This window comes from Colius striatus, chromosome 6 (genome assembly GCF_028858725.1).
Source record: "Colius striatus isolate bColStr4 chromosome 6, bColStr4.1.hap1, whole genome shotgun sequence".
Classification (NCBI taxonomy): Eukaryota; Metazoa; Chordata; class Aves; order Coliiformes; family Coliidae; genus Colius; species Colius striatus.
Window position 1 is genome coordinate 38,501,107 of NC_084764.1, and position 14,713 is coordinate 38,515,819.

The window sequence follows — 14,713 nt, forward strand, 5'->3', positions numbered from 1 at the left end:
TTTCACAACTTCACTGTGTAGTCAGTGTTAGTAATTCTTTTATTCTCTTAATAGATTTTTTAAGTAATGTTCATTTTAAATAATTAGTGCTAAAAATCACCTGGTCTTTTTCTTTTCAGTGTGCATGGAAAGTACTGGAATAGTTCTAGATTGAGAAACTGTTGTTTTCTGGAACTCTTATCTTTCTCTCTTGACATATCCTTGATATTTATACACCCTTCCTAAAACTTGCCTGCAAAAAGGAACACAGTAAGCAGAGAACTTGACAGCAACAAGAAGTGTAATTATTACCTGTATTTTAGGTAGAATTTGGCCAATATGTCCCAAAACAAGATTTGCTGTTTCTCTGGGTGTTTCATACCAATGATTGTGTCATTTCAGAATGTTTTCTGCATGCAATCTAGTAACTCTGAAGTCTCATATTTGAGATCTATTTCTTGAATGCCTTGCTCTGAACTGATCTTGTTGGTTTTTAGACTTTTCTAGTTCACCACAGCCCTTCTGAATTCTAACTCTGTCCCTAAACGCTCCTCACTTTATTCAAGCACACAGGGCTTGTATTTCTTTTTTTCCTTTTCTTTAAAGTAGTGCTTACTCTTCCCTCACCCAAGTTATTTGCTATTGGTATAGACAGACTGCTGTATGTCCTTGCTCCAACTGGCATCTTGGGTTGACAGCAAACTGCTGGTTAGCTGTTCCTGAAGCAGAGCAATTATTCAATCTTCTGGTCATTTCCTGTTAAACATCATTTTCTGCTATGGAAGATTGCTGATTCTCCCTTTCCAAAGGCATGAAGAATTTGTTTCCATCTGTGGCAAATTCCAAGACTCCATGCTGCTTTTTTTTTTCTTTCTTTCTTACTTCTTTGAATTCATTTAAAATCTGGTTTGGTTTTCTAGAATTGTCAGCTCTGCTTTCAGGCTTTAGTCAAAAGCATGATTTTGTTTTTCTTATAACTGTGGCTTATTTGTTTCCAAGTTCCATTAATGTGTTACCACTAATATACGAAGGTCCTGCTACAGCAAGAAGAGCATTGGGGGAAATTTAAAACTGTGCTAGCTGATCAGGCTATTTTAGAATGGAATTGAAAAAGAAATACTGGGAAAGCTTTAGACACATTTAGGTGGTTTGTTTTTTTCAATTGAAGTTAATTCTTTGGGTTCAGGCAAATATTTTAATAGCCTGTGATCATTCTACTTCCATAGCAGTCCAATGTGAATAATCACAAATGCTAAAGGAAAGTCTGTCTAGTTTCCAAGTTTAAAAGACTAATGCCATTCATAACAGTTTTTGGAGAGAGGAAGTAACTTGTTCAAATCTCTGTCTTTTCAGAGGTGAATGATTGTTTCCATTTGTACTCACCTGAGTACATTTACGTGTTTCCAGTGATTTCAAAATCCTCATCTTCTGCAGGACAGGCTTCCCTCTGACTTCTTTTGTCATCTCAGAATGAAAGTGCAATATTTGCAGGGAGATTTTTTTGCTTTTGTGTAAGTTTACATTGGCTTCCATGTGTTAAACTCTTCAGTAAAGAGAAGATGCCCTTCCTTTTGGTGCTAGTTATTGCTTTTACATCTGGTCTGTTTAAGACAATACATATGTGTTTTATGACTGCTATAGACATATGATTTTAGTTACCCTCACCCTTTCTAAAGAAATCAATTTTTTTTTATAGGTCCTTGTTGCAACTACAATAATTATCCAGAATATTGGAGGTAAGCAGCTTCATATGCTCAGTATTAACCAAATGGAGTTTAACTTCTATAGACTACAAAGCTCCACAAACACCAAAGGCAGTAATTAAATACAAGCATTCTTAAGAGACTGGTTAAAAGGACAGAAAAAGAAAAGGCTGATTGTGATAATGGTGAGTGGAAGGACTGTTGTGGTGGGGGAGTTGGATTGTGTGCCTGATGCTGTGTCACAGGATGTGGAGCGCAGCCATTGTAGGGGACCTTGCTAATCAGAAGGGGCTGAGGAAGCACCATCTCCTCTCTGCTGTTCCCTCTGTGTTTTCACCCAGTAGCTACATTTTATCCAGTGTTTTGGGTTTTGCTGGTGGAACTTGCTTAAGCATTTTAGTGATTTGTGTAACAACTGAATCCTTACTTACCCATACAGTTTAATATATTCTTTATTAATGGTAGCTTGCTGTTTTTGTTAGTTCAATACTTTTTGGGGGCAGATGGTTTAGTTAGTTGACTTTCATCATCTGGGCTGATAATGCGAGCTGTCATGTGCTGGGCTCTCCAGTTATATTATTCTTACTTTGTCTTGGTGCATGACATGGTAAAGTAACATGAGCTGTGTTTGTATCCAAAAGATTAATTTCACCTCTTACTCAGGTACATTCACATACTTGACAGTTACAAAGTAGTAGTGCCCTTAGAAGTTATTTATCTGAAAGTGCGTAGCAGAACAACTTTGATTTTTGGGGGCTGGAAATGTTTTTGGCACATTTTTAGGTGAGGGAATTATGTGAAAGCTCCCTCCTGTCTGTCCCCCAGCCCCAAGAAGATACACCTGTTCATCTACATTGATAAAAGGAAACAGCATTCCGGTGCTGCTGTTCTTTCCTTTAGGGCTATCAGTCCAGGCAAGTCAATGATTGCTGATTTTTTGTTGCTATGAGAAAATGACCATGTAACTGCTTTGGTGATCAAATTGGAATCTTTTCTTATACTAAAAGCTCTAATAATAAAACCTGCCTAGCTGCAATGGCTATAAAACCCCAAGCATTCATTTCAGGCAGGAGTGAACATATTAATTTCAAGATTAAAGGTTATTTGTTCGTACAGCTTGTAGAGGATGTTCTGTAGTAATGAACACATATTTGAGTTTCCTTTCCTGTTTGAGTGGACCTCTAAGTAAACACAACTAGAGAAGGAGGGATAATGAGCACAGGTTTTGGGGACTCTGGGATCATGCACAAGACTGTGGTCAAAGGAAAGAAGACTCATTTCTTCCTCAGTAGCAGTTCATAACCTTGTCTGTCATTTTTAATATAATTCAGCTCAGTAATTCTAGATCCCCAAACTAGTGCCTGCTGGATATTATCAAACTTCTTTCTTCTGCTGTAGCCATCTCTGCCAACAAGTTGGGCTGGGTTTGCCAACCAGTGGTTTTCCACTGAACTAATTAAAAAGTAGGGTTTTTCAAGTAGAAACGTCTTCTTTCAAATAATTGTAGTGACCTTATTTTGATGGAAGCTTTCAAAACTCTGGTTTGGTTTTTCTGGTTCCAAGGGCAATGTCTTTTACTGAGATGGTTCATGTGTGTCTGGTATGTTTGGTTACAAAGATCCCTTAGTTGCAGATGCACTGAAAAGAGAAAGCTGGCTTTCCTTCCCAGAATCAGCATTAGTGCTGCCCAGATGTGCCCCAGGCTGTGGGAAAGAGTCATCTGTGGAAAACATGGGTTGCAAGCTGGGTCTCCTTGGCACATTCTCCCATAGAGATGTTTTGTGCTGTCATTCCAAGGAGCTATCTCAGCTTCTGTCTAGTGTGAACCTGCTTGTGCAGGGGGGTTGGACTAGATGATCTCTAAAGGTCCCTTCCAACCCCTACCATTCTGTGATTCCTGTTTGGGTACCAAGCTCCCAGCTGCATTATTTCTCACCTTAACAGCTGCCTTTGGCAGAGTCCTGTGATGCAGCAGTCCAAGTCAGCAGAGCAGCACTGTGTCAGGAATTGTCTTTGGAGATAGCTATATTGCAAGCTAGTAAAAGAAAAGGAAGAAGAGTAAGAGTTCTCTTCACCTCACAGAGCCTTCATTCTTGAAGTGCATGGAAGGAAGGGAAATGTTCTTGTCTTTCCAGGCCTTCTGCAGATTGTAAAAGGGAGCGGTGAAAGTCTGGAGTGCGGTTTGTCCTTTTAGGCTGGAATTAAGTATAAAATTCGGTTCTGCCTTTAGTGCTCTTTGGTAGGTGATCCACTCTTTTTGTTTTTCTGTCTTGTTTGAAGGACCCAGCAGGACTGTGCCTGTTGGGCAGACATCCAGACTCTCTCAAAGGCTTTCATTTCAGAGGAAGGCTAAAAATAAAACTCTTTCCTATTATCTCCTGCAGCATCAGACCTGGGTGCCTTGCATCATATGCTATCTTATTTCAAAAGTGATTGGAGAGCATGGGATGAATATAGCTGGTGATTAAAATAAGCAACTATACTAGGGTTATTGTCACCATCTGCATCTAGCTGGGTGTTGTGGCTTATGCCCAGCTGACAATAACTAAACCCTGCAGTTGCTTGCTCCCCCCACACCTCGGCAGGATGGGGAGGAGAATCGAGAGGAAAAGGTAAAGCTTTGTGGGCTGAGATCAGGACAATTTAATAGACCAGCACAAAGAAAGAACAGAGGAACACTGGAAGGTGCCAGGTGTTGCTGCCCTCTGCCCAGCCCAATGCTCAGTCCCACTGAATAGCCTCAGGCAGCTCCAGCTGTATACTGAGTATCACTGTGGTGTGGAATAGCTTGACCAGGCTCCCTTAGGGTTTGGGGAAAGTTAACCCCATCCCTGCCAAACCCAGGACATTCAGCCTTATTTAAAGTTTGGTCTGATCGCTTCTAACCCAAGTACAGAATGATTACATAGAGTTGTGTTGAAGAGAGCACTTTAGTCATCATTTTAATACAGGTATGCTTTTCCAGTTTGTCACCTTGGATTTGTTTAGGTAAAGGGAGCAGATTTTTCTACTAGGAGGATAGCCAAGGGGGAAAAAAAGCTGTACATGTTTTGTACAGCTACAGGAAAGCACTGGTTGCTCAAATATGGAATTTGAAAGGTTTAAAAAGTTGTTTTCAAGTACATTGAGTGGAATTATAACGTGCATCTAACAGGAGTGGTCAACTTTCCTGCAGGTTTTTAATTGTTCCTTGAAACACTGCCTGTTACATTTATCAGTGTAACACAAGTGGAAGACCAGAATCTGTTTAAGTACCAAGGGTTAACTGAGGATTCATGGGATAATGCTTTCATTTTACAGCATCCAAATGTAAATTAAGGTCATCTCAAATGACTTAAAGACTTTGTAGAACAGAGGCAAATTCTTAGCTTAGAGTGATTAAAGTTGGAGAATATTTGCCCAGCTTTCCTGCCATCAAAATCTCTTTGTTCTTGCTATGCAGGTGTTTGTTAACAAAGTGAAACCAGAAGGTTGAATGGGATGGCCAGTGCTACAGATTGTTACATTATTCTATTTGTCAGTATTTTGGCCCAATCCAGCAGCCCTTTAATCTCAAGAGTTAGTGATATGTTACAGGTAAACAACCTTGCTCTTGGAAGAGCTTGTTAGTATGTCTGTGGGGTTAAAAACTGAGCATTGGTAAGGAAATCATCAAACTGCATTCTGTATTGTTGACTGCTCCTCTTGACCACATCTATAAGTGGAATGATCTTCCAAAGGTCCGTTTCTTGCCTGCCATGCAGAAGATGACTTTGAAGGATTTCAGGTCTTGTCATATGCCCTCTGAGAGTGGGCACTTGGGGAAGCTGTACTCTGGGAGGCGTAGAAGGAGCGAAGGAGGCTGCTGTTGAACACATCAAATTACATAGCTCTACTGGCCTCTGATGTAATCCTTCCCAGGAGTGACTGGAATTGGATGGTGTCCCTACTATTGTTTGAATAGCCTCATACTTCTAGGAAGCCATGAATGAGGCTAGTGGGCCAAAGCCGTGGCTCAGAGTCACATAGCCCTTCCCCCTGCTCCTGCCAGGGAAATTCTGTGAGCTTCTGAGATCCTTTCTGAAGCTGGGAAAAGGAAGATGGGAATTTCTCTTCCTGGAATTGTCCTTTCTGTGGATATGATTGAGAAGGAGGACGCAGTCTACAGCCATGCATCCAAGAGAAAATCAGTAGAAAGCTCAAAGCATATGTAACGGACTCAGAGAAGGGATTATTTTAGCAAGGCTGGCGGGGAAAAAATGGAGCCAAGCACAATGAGGTATTGCACAAGAGCAGCTCACAGGCTGTTGCCAACACTAACAGACCTTCAGCATTGAGGGGCAGCAGGAAATACGCAGAGTTTGACAGCATTCTCGGAGCTGCAGGCTGGTATTGGCTGAGAGTCACTGGCCCGGGGGCCTGGGAGCCGTCAAATACCAACACATCAGTTGAGGCTGCTGAGAACAGAAGTTTAATTATCTCAAATTTATTAGCAGTGGGATTAAGTGCCACAGTAGAACCTGCAGCACAGCTGTTTACCATAGGTGGTCTGTGTGAGGATTTTCTGACTTTGTTTTCGATTTCTTTCAATGCCCGGTGGAACTGTTGTGCTGTGGGTCGGTACGAGTAACCTGCCTGTCTTGGCTTGGGACCCAAGTGTCACTGCACTTTGCTTCCCAGACAGAGGTCTTCATTTTACAGACATACTTGCTCTCGGGTATAAATACAGTTTAAGTGTAATTTCTGTAAGTGGTGCTGGCAGATTATGTTTCAATATTCTGCGCTTAATGTGTCCTCAAAGGTACACTTTTTTTATTCTTTGAAGAATAAGCAATTAGGGGGAAAAAAGGGTCCCAGTCCCTGGAACTCTGTCTTACCCTCAGCTCTGTGTAAACACTGCAGGCAAGGAGTGGAAGTGAGAGGATGAGTTCTGATGGGAGGTTCAGGTCTTGAGCTGGATTTTATGGTTTGTTCATCCAGTCAGCGTGTGGGAGAGAGCGCAGATCACTGCTGTGAGGGCAGTACGTGCTAAATCATAGAATGATAGGAATTGGAAGGGACCTCTAGAGCTCATCCAGTCCAATCCCCTGCTAAAGCAGGTTCCTCTCAATCGGGTCACACAGGAACATGTTCAGGTGGGCTTGGAAACCTCCAGAGAAGGAGCCTCCACACCCTCCCTGAGCAGCCTGTGCCAGGGCTCCCTCTCTCTTACAGTAAAGTAGTTTTCCCTTATGCTTAACAGAACTTTTTGTGTTCCAGCTTTTGTCCGTTACCCCTTGCCCTGCCTCTGGACACTACAGAAAAAAGTGTCACCCCATCCTCCTGACATCCACCCTTTAGGAACTTGTGTTGATAAGATGCCCCCTCAGCCTTTTCCAGGCTAAAAAGCTCCAGGTCTCGCAGCCTTTCCTAATAAGCAAGAAGCTCCAGCCCCCTCAGCATCTTGGTAGCTTTCCACGGGACTCTCTCCAGAAGTTCTCTGTCTCTCTTGAACTGAGAAGCCCAGACCTGGGCACGGGGCTCCAGCTGTGGCCTTACAGGGCAAAGCTGAGGGGGGAGGAGACCCTCCGGTGACCCGTTTGGCTAGTTTGTATTTTTCAAGCTTCTCGAAGTAAACACTGAATTTATTATTATTTGTAGATATTATTTATATTAAATCTAGTAATAATATTAAGTGTTACTTAATGTAAGTAGGGGGCCGAGGCGAGGGCCGAGGCCTGTCGGCAGCAGAGCAGCCCCGGCCCTGCTCCCGTATCCCCATCTGCTGGCCCAGCCCGGCCTCGCAGCCTCGGGCTGCCTGCCCGGGACCTCCGTCTCGGTAGCCTCCTGCTTTATTCCACATCCCTTCTGGATTTTTGCGTGTGTGTTTGTGTGAGATAAACTATTAAACATTCAATTTAGGAATGTGCTTTTTTTTTGTGCACTTACAAATGCTGGGCGTGGATTAAAATAAACCACCCCGACCTGGTCTTGCCAAGTTAATTGGGCGGTTTTGCTCTGCAAATTATTTCGATGGGTTTTTTGGTGTTTCTTTTTCCCCAAAGTTCACCCATTCTGAAATTCAGTTTTAGAAGTATTTACAAAATTTGTCTCATTTAAATGGGGCAAATGTTTTATTTTTGAGAACGTGGAAGTGCACGGGAATAAAGCTTCTTGCAGTCAGAATGCAATACCCTACGAATGTTCGGGATAAATGAACACTGCAAATCATAGAAGAATAAAATACAGCTTGTTACATGCTGAGGCCTGCATTGTTAATACTTTAAGAAATTACTGAGCTTCCTTTAAGTATAGGGAATCTAAATCTGTTTTCAAACAGACTCGAATGTTTGTTTTCACAGTATGGGTTGCTTTGACCTGAAAGCCTAATTATCTTTACTGATTCAAAGTGAGGATTTCCAGTGCAGAGCTGCCTTAATTAAAGGCAGGTTTGTCAGCTCCTGGAGTAATTTAACAATTGATGACCCATGCTCTTGTGTTTCTGCATTGCAGTGAATGATTTTTTGGACGATTTGATACTGTAAAGAATATTAAGCTTGCTTTAAATAAAAAAACAACAGAAATTACAACCTGCAGCTATACTTCAGAATGGAATATATGATGAGCTATGTAGAAAACATTTCACTTTCGTTAGTGTAACTGTAATTTGTAACAAGTAAAAATAAACTAATGAAGTTTTACCAAAATAAATCTGTCAACCTGTGGAATAAGAAGGACTTGGTGTTTTGGATTTTTTTAAGTTTCCCATAGGTAAGTTGCACAGTATTTCACATAACAGCTAAAGTTAGAAGGACAAGGAAGCAGGGGAGCAGAAATTCATCAGGATGAGTGTCCATGATGTGAAGACTAGCAATTGAGAAGTGTCTATTCTCAGAACTTTTCCATATGAAGAAGTGTTACATCTCCGTTCACACACTCCAGTCGACGGCTGTGTTTAAAAACAAACAAGTGATCCCAACCTTTTTGTTTGTTTGTTTTCAAGCTTCCACTAAGAAAAAATGTTAAAACCAATACGTCAAGTTAATTGGGAGACTTCTTAAAATGGAATATATGTGGGATTTGTTGCAAAATGAAAACAAAAGAGCATGCTCTTTAAGCCATACAGTGTGAGAGTTAAAATAGTTGACGGTTTTCAGTTGTTTTCCACAATTTGAATTCCTTAGGAATTGAGTGCAATACTGCAGTACTCCCTGTCCTGCTATTCTTTGACGGGAAAAAAAATGGGAGGTTGCCCAAAATCCCCTCTAGTTTCACTTTCTTTCTTGAAATCCTTCCCTGCTTTCCTTTTTAACTTTGTCACATTGTTTGGATTCAGTTTTGCCTTCATACCAGTGAAGAGAGTCAGAAGCCCAAAGGGTTCATCACATGCAAGTTGCTATGAAAGATCCAGCTCGGTTGAGATTGAGTGTGCAGCTAGCGATAGTGTTTGTTCTGCTATTTCTCTATTTCAGCCTCTGATCGTTTCAGTGTTTTGGGAAAAATAGGGATCTTACTGACTGAACTCCTTAAAGATGAGAGTTACAAGTGTTTTCATTTGTCTTAATTATCTGTAGGCATTTGTGGGGAATCTCTGTCTTATCTGATGTTCCCCCAGATGAGAAAGAAGATTGCTCTGACTACTTGTCCTGGCTTCCAAATCAGCACACATCCTGTTTTGAGTGGGCACCAGAGAGCCACGCTGGCTATATTGCCACAGCCTGTTTTAACCTAGCCCTGTATTCTCCTGTGTGAAGTGTGGAGAGTAGCTTGGTTTCATTTTTGCACAGTGCTTAATAATGTAAGGTATCTTTATAGTGCTCAATACAGGGGCAGATTAGGGAAAACTAGTGAGGGAAATCAGATGCAATCCCTTCAGTTAAGTGATTTGAAGGGTTTTGTCTCTAACCATTTTCTAAAGAAGGAATAAATTATCTATTTACTCATAACTTTATGTACATATTCTCTTGCATCATTGCTGTGGACTTCAGCAACTCATCTTTCTTTGGGGGAAGTAAGATGGTAAGAGAAGTTAACCAAAAAGCCACTCACGTATTTAATTCTAAGGCCGAGCTGCCTCAAGAAATATTTTGGGGACTGTTTTACTGTGGCTTCCTTTTTCTCCAGCAATTCATGTTTATAGAGGCAGGAGGATATATCCTCAGTGTTGAACAATGCTGTAGCATAAGAAGGACATTTTGAGTAGTGCATGCACGATATGTATAGCTACAGAATCGTATCTCATAGTGGCACAACATGTAAGGATGAAAGTATAAAGCAAGGACCCTATTTTATATTTTAACAGACATTTTTTATGTCAAAGAGGTAATACTAAGTTTTCAGAACATGGCAAAGTGATATGTGTTTTAAGACTGTAGTTTCTTGCTGCTTTCAAGACCGTGGTGAGTGGCTAAGGAGTGACAAAGTAGCGGTATCATTTGGATTTCTGCTGAATGCTGTGTTATGACATTTCTCCGGTAAGGCCTATCGAGAAGTTCAGACCTGCTGAGTTCTCCTTCCAGTAGCTCTTGATGCATGCTGAAGATTATTAAAAAATAACATCATATGTGCAAATTCAGGACCTGAAAATTAGGCAGTGATTATATGAAGGTTACTCATGGAGTTGTAGTTCAGCCCTTGTTGCATCCGCTTGTTGCTAAAGCCTCAAACCTACCTCACTGCACACCTTTGGTTCTTCAGGAAACCCATCTCATGTTGCAAAGAGAAAGTGATGTGAAGGAAACATAACATTCTTTTTTAATTTAGGGGATGAGATTGGGTTGCAAGAGGACTAAGTTCTGCTCTCTCATCCTGTGTGTGTGAGGGGAGTGAACTCAGGGAATGTTGCTTCTGACATTTGCTGATCTTTTCTGAATGCTTGGCTTCTAAAGATGAGCTTACGTGTGTTGTCATTTTTGTATGTGATAAAAGGTGCCTTGAAAGTCCTCTGTTAAAACACAGCAATTATTTTCAAAAGGAGAGAGGAAGTCAATATTTCAAAGTGGAATAAATCAAAGCCCATGATATGCTTTCTGTCGTGTTCACTTGTGTCCCAGTTTAGCCTTGTGGCTGTGTAATCTCTTCCTTCCGTTATACATCAAGACTGCCAAGGATGGCTGACGTTTCACTGTTACAATATAACTTGACATGGCTTCGGATGTGGTGGGCGTCAGGGAAGTGAAAGTAACAGTTCTTATTTGGAGCAAAGGGTACATGACTTCTTGTCTGTCAAACTGTATGCATTTTATTCCTACTTGAGGTTTTTTTTTTCAATTTGCTATGCTCTTTTTGAAGATGCTTCATTGTTTTGGTTTCAGCTTCAAGAAAACAATGTCCTTTGCTCACTTTGTTTCAGAGTTATGCAGTGGTTAGTGTCTCTTACTTCTTTCACACCGACTAAAGCTACGAGGAGCTGTTGCTCTTGAGAATTACAACTGTGTCTGCAAGTGAAGAAAAAGCAGGATTTTACTTTTAAAACTGCGTTTATTGTGGATGTCCTGCTCAGGTTGATGTACAAGATCCCTAAGCATCAGGATCTAAATAAAATTATTTATAATTTATTTTCTTCATCTTCTAGAACAAACAAGAGAAAATAAACTGGGGGGGTGGAACCCTACTCTGTGAGATTGTTTCCCATATGCCCAGAGAAAGGAAGAAAGATGCACACAAATGTTTAGCATGTGCAAGTTCCTTGGTGGATGATTGGTTCCCTACTTAGGAGTGGAATTCAGTGAAATAGGACTCCTCTTTTAAAAACAAAGAGTAAGCACACAACAAAGGATATGTGATCAAATGATTAGCCAGAGGCTAATAGGAATGCAATGGAAGAGTGACACATTGCATATTAGGAGGAAATCTGATCTGGAAATTAATTTGAAGCTTTCTGCAGCTGAGGCTGTAAAGAGCTAAGTTTGAAGTCTTTCTGAAGGATGTAAATACATAAAAATTCTGAGTTGCTCGTGTATAAAGTACAGTCTAATATAAGGAAGAATAATGGATAAATCAAGTGGAATTATAATTTAGAGGCTCTTTCCTTCTTCCTTTCCCCCTGCTTATTTTTTTTAAAGAAACCTGTCTTTGCTTAGGATGGAATGCTCATCTGCCTGTTGCTTAGTGTGAGAGACTGTGCTAATTTGCTTACAAATTCTGGTGATTAACAATGTACAAGCTGCAAGGTTCTCTGTGGTTGAAGCTACATTCTGTGCGTGCAAACAGGAGAGTAAAATCAGGACAGCAGATAAATACCTCACCAGACACGATCAACAGATACGTGTCACCAGGGAAATATACTTGAATATTGGAAACCCCAGAGCTTTTAACTATGAAGAAGTGACTGTTTCCTTATTTAGTGACCTACCAAATGGTTTTAATTTAACCTTGCAGTAGGTAGACGTCACTTTGTATTAATAGAATTCACTTTCTTTATAGAGACTACATTACCTTTCTTAAAAATGTAACATTAACTGTTGTAGCACAGAAGTGACATGAGAAGTGTCATAAGGTTTTTTTAAGGCTCAGAACATTCCTTTTAAAAAAACCCCCAACTCTAGGAGTTAAAACATCAACTTAGGGAAGTTTTCTTGTTTACCTTTTTAAAAGCCATGTTTTAATTTTAAAGCATGAATAAATACACCACAGTACAATTCTAAGGAATTAATAAATACAAAGCCAGGAATATTTGCATACAGCAGCTGAATTTTTCTCAAGCTTTAAATGTACCTAAAGTTGTGTCATCACGTTACTGAAATGATGTGTTACTGAAGGCTGGAAGTTGTTTTCATGCCGGCTTTGATATTTGTTGAAGCTTTTTGTAAAGCCTAATTTTTCTGGGTAATTCTCTGCTGGTTTTCCATTAATATAAATGCTTGCTGCTTATGTAGAAGAAGAAAGTGACACAAGCAGTATGTGGAAGTGTCAGGTTAGTTTAAGTTGTAATTAAAAAACCCTCTGGTTTGTGCCTTTGATCATTTTATGCAGTAAAGGAGACAAGTGGTAAGGGAAGTAGCTTTTGGATTTATGGGTGTGCATCATTGCATTCTTCTGAAGGGAATTCTAAACTCTTAATTTCAGGTTGAGACTCCTTTAAAAGTAACTAACAATTTATCTTCTGATTCGCAGTTCCTGTGCAGTTTTGCACTTGTTGTTGGGATCTTCTTGTTGGTGGATTTAGCATGCGAAGTGGAGATCTGTCACTAGCCATCCTCTTGCCCCCGAGGGCCAAACCATGCAATAGATAAAAATCCTTCCGAGTCCTATTCTTGCCTTTATAATTCTGTCACCTGTTTATTTAGTGTAACAGCAATTGAACAACAATAAAAACTCAGTGTTTAAAAAACCCCTGTTGTATTGATAGAAACAAATCTTACTATTTACTTCTGTCATTGACAAAGTCTTATAAAGAGGAAGGAGAAATGCCGCAGCCTTGTGTTCTGTCTCTAGCCTGTAGTTCAATATTCCCAGGTAAAAGGTCGGGCCTGTGTTTTATATAGTTTTGCCTTTTAGTCCTTTGGATTATGTTTTCCTTGTTTCAAGACTCACATCATAACAGTCTCTTTGGAGGCATTAGGTCACATCACTACAATACTCAAGAATTTGCAGCTATTTTTAAAGGAGGTACATGAGAAAATAAATCCCGATGCTGGTGCCATGGCGTCTAATACATAGCCGAGACACTGCAGTCGTAACTGCTCTGCTGAAGACGTGCTAATTGTTAAAAACAGAGGTATTCCTCTACTAAATCTGTTCTGCTTGTGTTTGCAGCTATGTCATCTTATCTTTTCATTGTTAAGTCTGAACTCCCTGGTGCCGTTGCGGGGTTCTTGAGTGGAGACGTGAGTGGGTAAGGAAGAACGTTTCATACCTTCTGTATTTGTCTTGAAGAAGAAAGTTGTTTGGGACTGCTGAAGGAGATGGGTACTGACACTTCCCTCTGATCTCACATGCTAAAAAAAGTAGTCATTTAATGGAGTTCTTGGAATATGAAATGGATTTGGCACGTTCAAGCCTTCTGCAGCACACACACACACAGAGAACATGAGTCTCTCCTCCAAACAGTTTCCCATCAGACGACCTTAACGCCAGTGGCAAAACTCCATCTACAGAAATCTCCCTTCTGTAAAATTTTAAAAGGGAAAGCAGGAGGGAACAGGAGGGAGAAGAGGAGAAACATTTAAACTGCTGTCATGTTATCACTTCACATATTTCCAAACCACAATACAAAACCCGGCAGACATTTGAATTTAAATATTTTGTTGTCTTGCTGCAGTAATTGGCCTTGTCTTGGGAAGAATGCCAGGTTTCCAGGCTTGGTTTAGAATTCTTTAACTTGGCTCCCAGTAAAGAACTTATTCTTCACAGTTGAGCTATAAAGCTTTATGTAAGGAGTGTCCCCCTCAGTTTTCTGTCAGGGCTGTCACAAGCAATCTGTGCCTGTGCTATGATGAATGTTGCAGCCTCAGCACTGAACTATCTTGTGTGAGTCGTTCCAGCGCTGCTGTCCTTCATAACAGGGTCTCTCAGATTGTGTTACAGCTGGTTTTTCAAACTGCTATTTGCAGATATTTTGAACTCAAAACTTTATTTGGATTGAAGTGTGGTGAAATAGTGTGATGATTTATTATTCCTTAATGTTGTGGGTGATTTTTAAGTGTGAAATTGGTTTTTTCAAGGATGCTTTAGTTAATTTTGTGTTTTGTCATGTGTAATTCTTCCATTTGATAACGAACATTTTGAGGAATAAAGTGTGGTGGTAATCTTACTTTGTCTTTCTGCCCTCCTGGCCCTTGCAGTGATACCTGTCAAATAAAGGGGCTTTGTTTGTTTGTCTGTTTGTTTTTAAAGTACTATGTTTTATGTTATTGTGTTGGTTTTAGTCTGCTAATGTATCCTGTCCAGCTGTGACAGTTACTAGCTTTTCATTTAGGTGCTGTCACCTACTCATTCAAGATCATACTTTTAACTCCACTGTTCATACCTAGTGGCGTTGCGCCTGCTACTGAATCTGCTGCATGTGTGTTCCGTCCAGCCTGGCTGTCCCCAGATTTAGCACATAACGTCATTTACTATTGTTTTTAATT

At 40.4% G+C, this 14,713-nt stretch overlaps 1 protein-coding gene across 1 annotated transcript in view; it reads left to right on the forward strand.

Moving 5' to 3' along the window:
* SLC38A6 (solute carrier family 38 member 6) overlaps nucleotides 1–14,713 on the forward strand; it is a 42,644-nt gene that overhangs the window by 7,242 nt on the left and 20,689 nt on the right. The window contains exons 5-6 of the mRNA XM_061998632.1: nucleotides 1,676–1,715; nucleotides 13,398–13,476. Of these exons, the coding sequence (XP_061854616.1) occupies nucleotides 1,676–1,715; nucleotides 13,398–13,476 (119 nt within the window). The remainder of the gene's footprint in view (nucleotides 1–1,675; nucleotides 1,716–13,397; nucleotides 13,477–14,713) is intronic.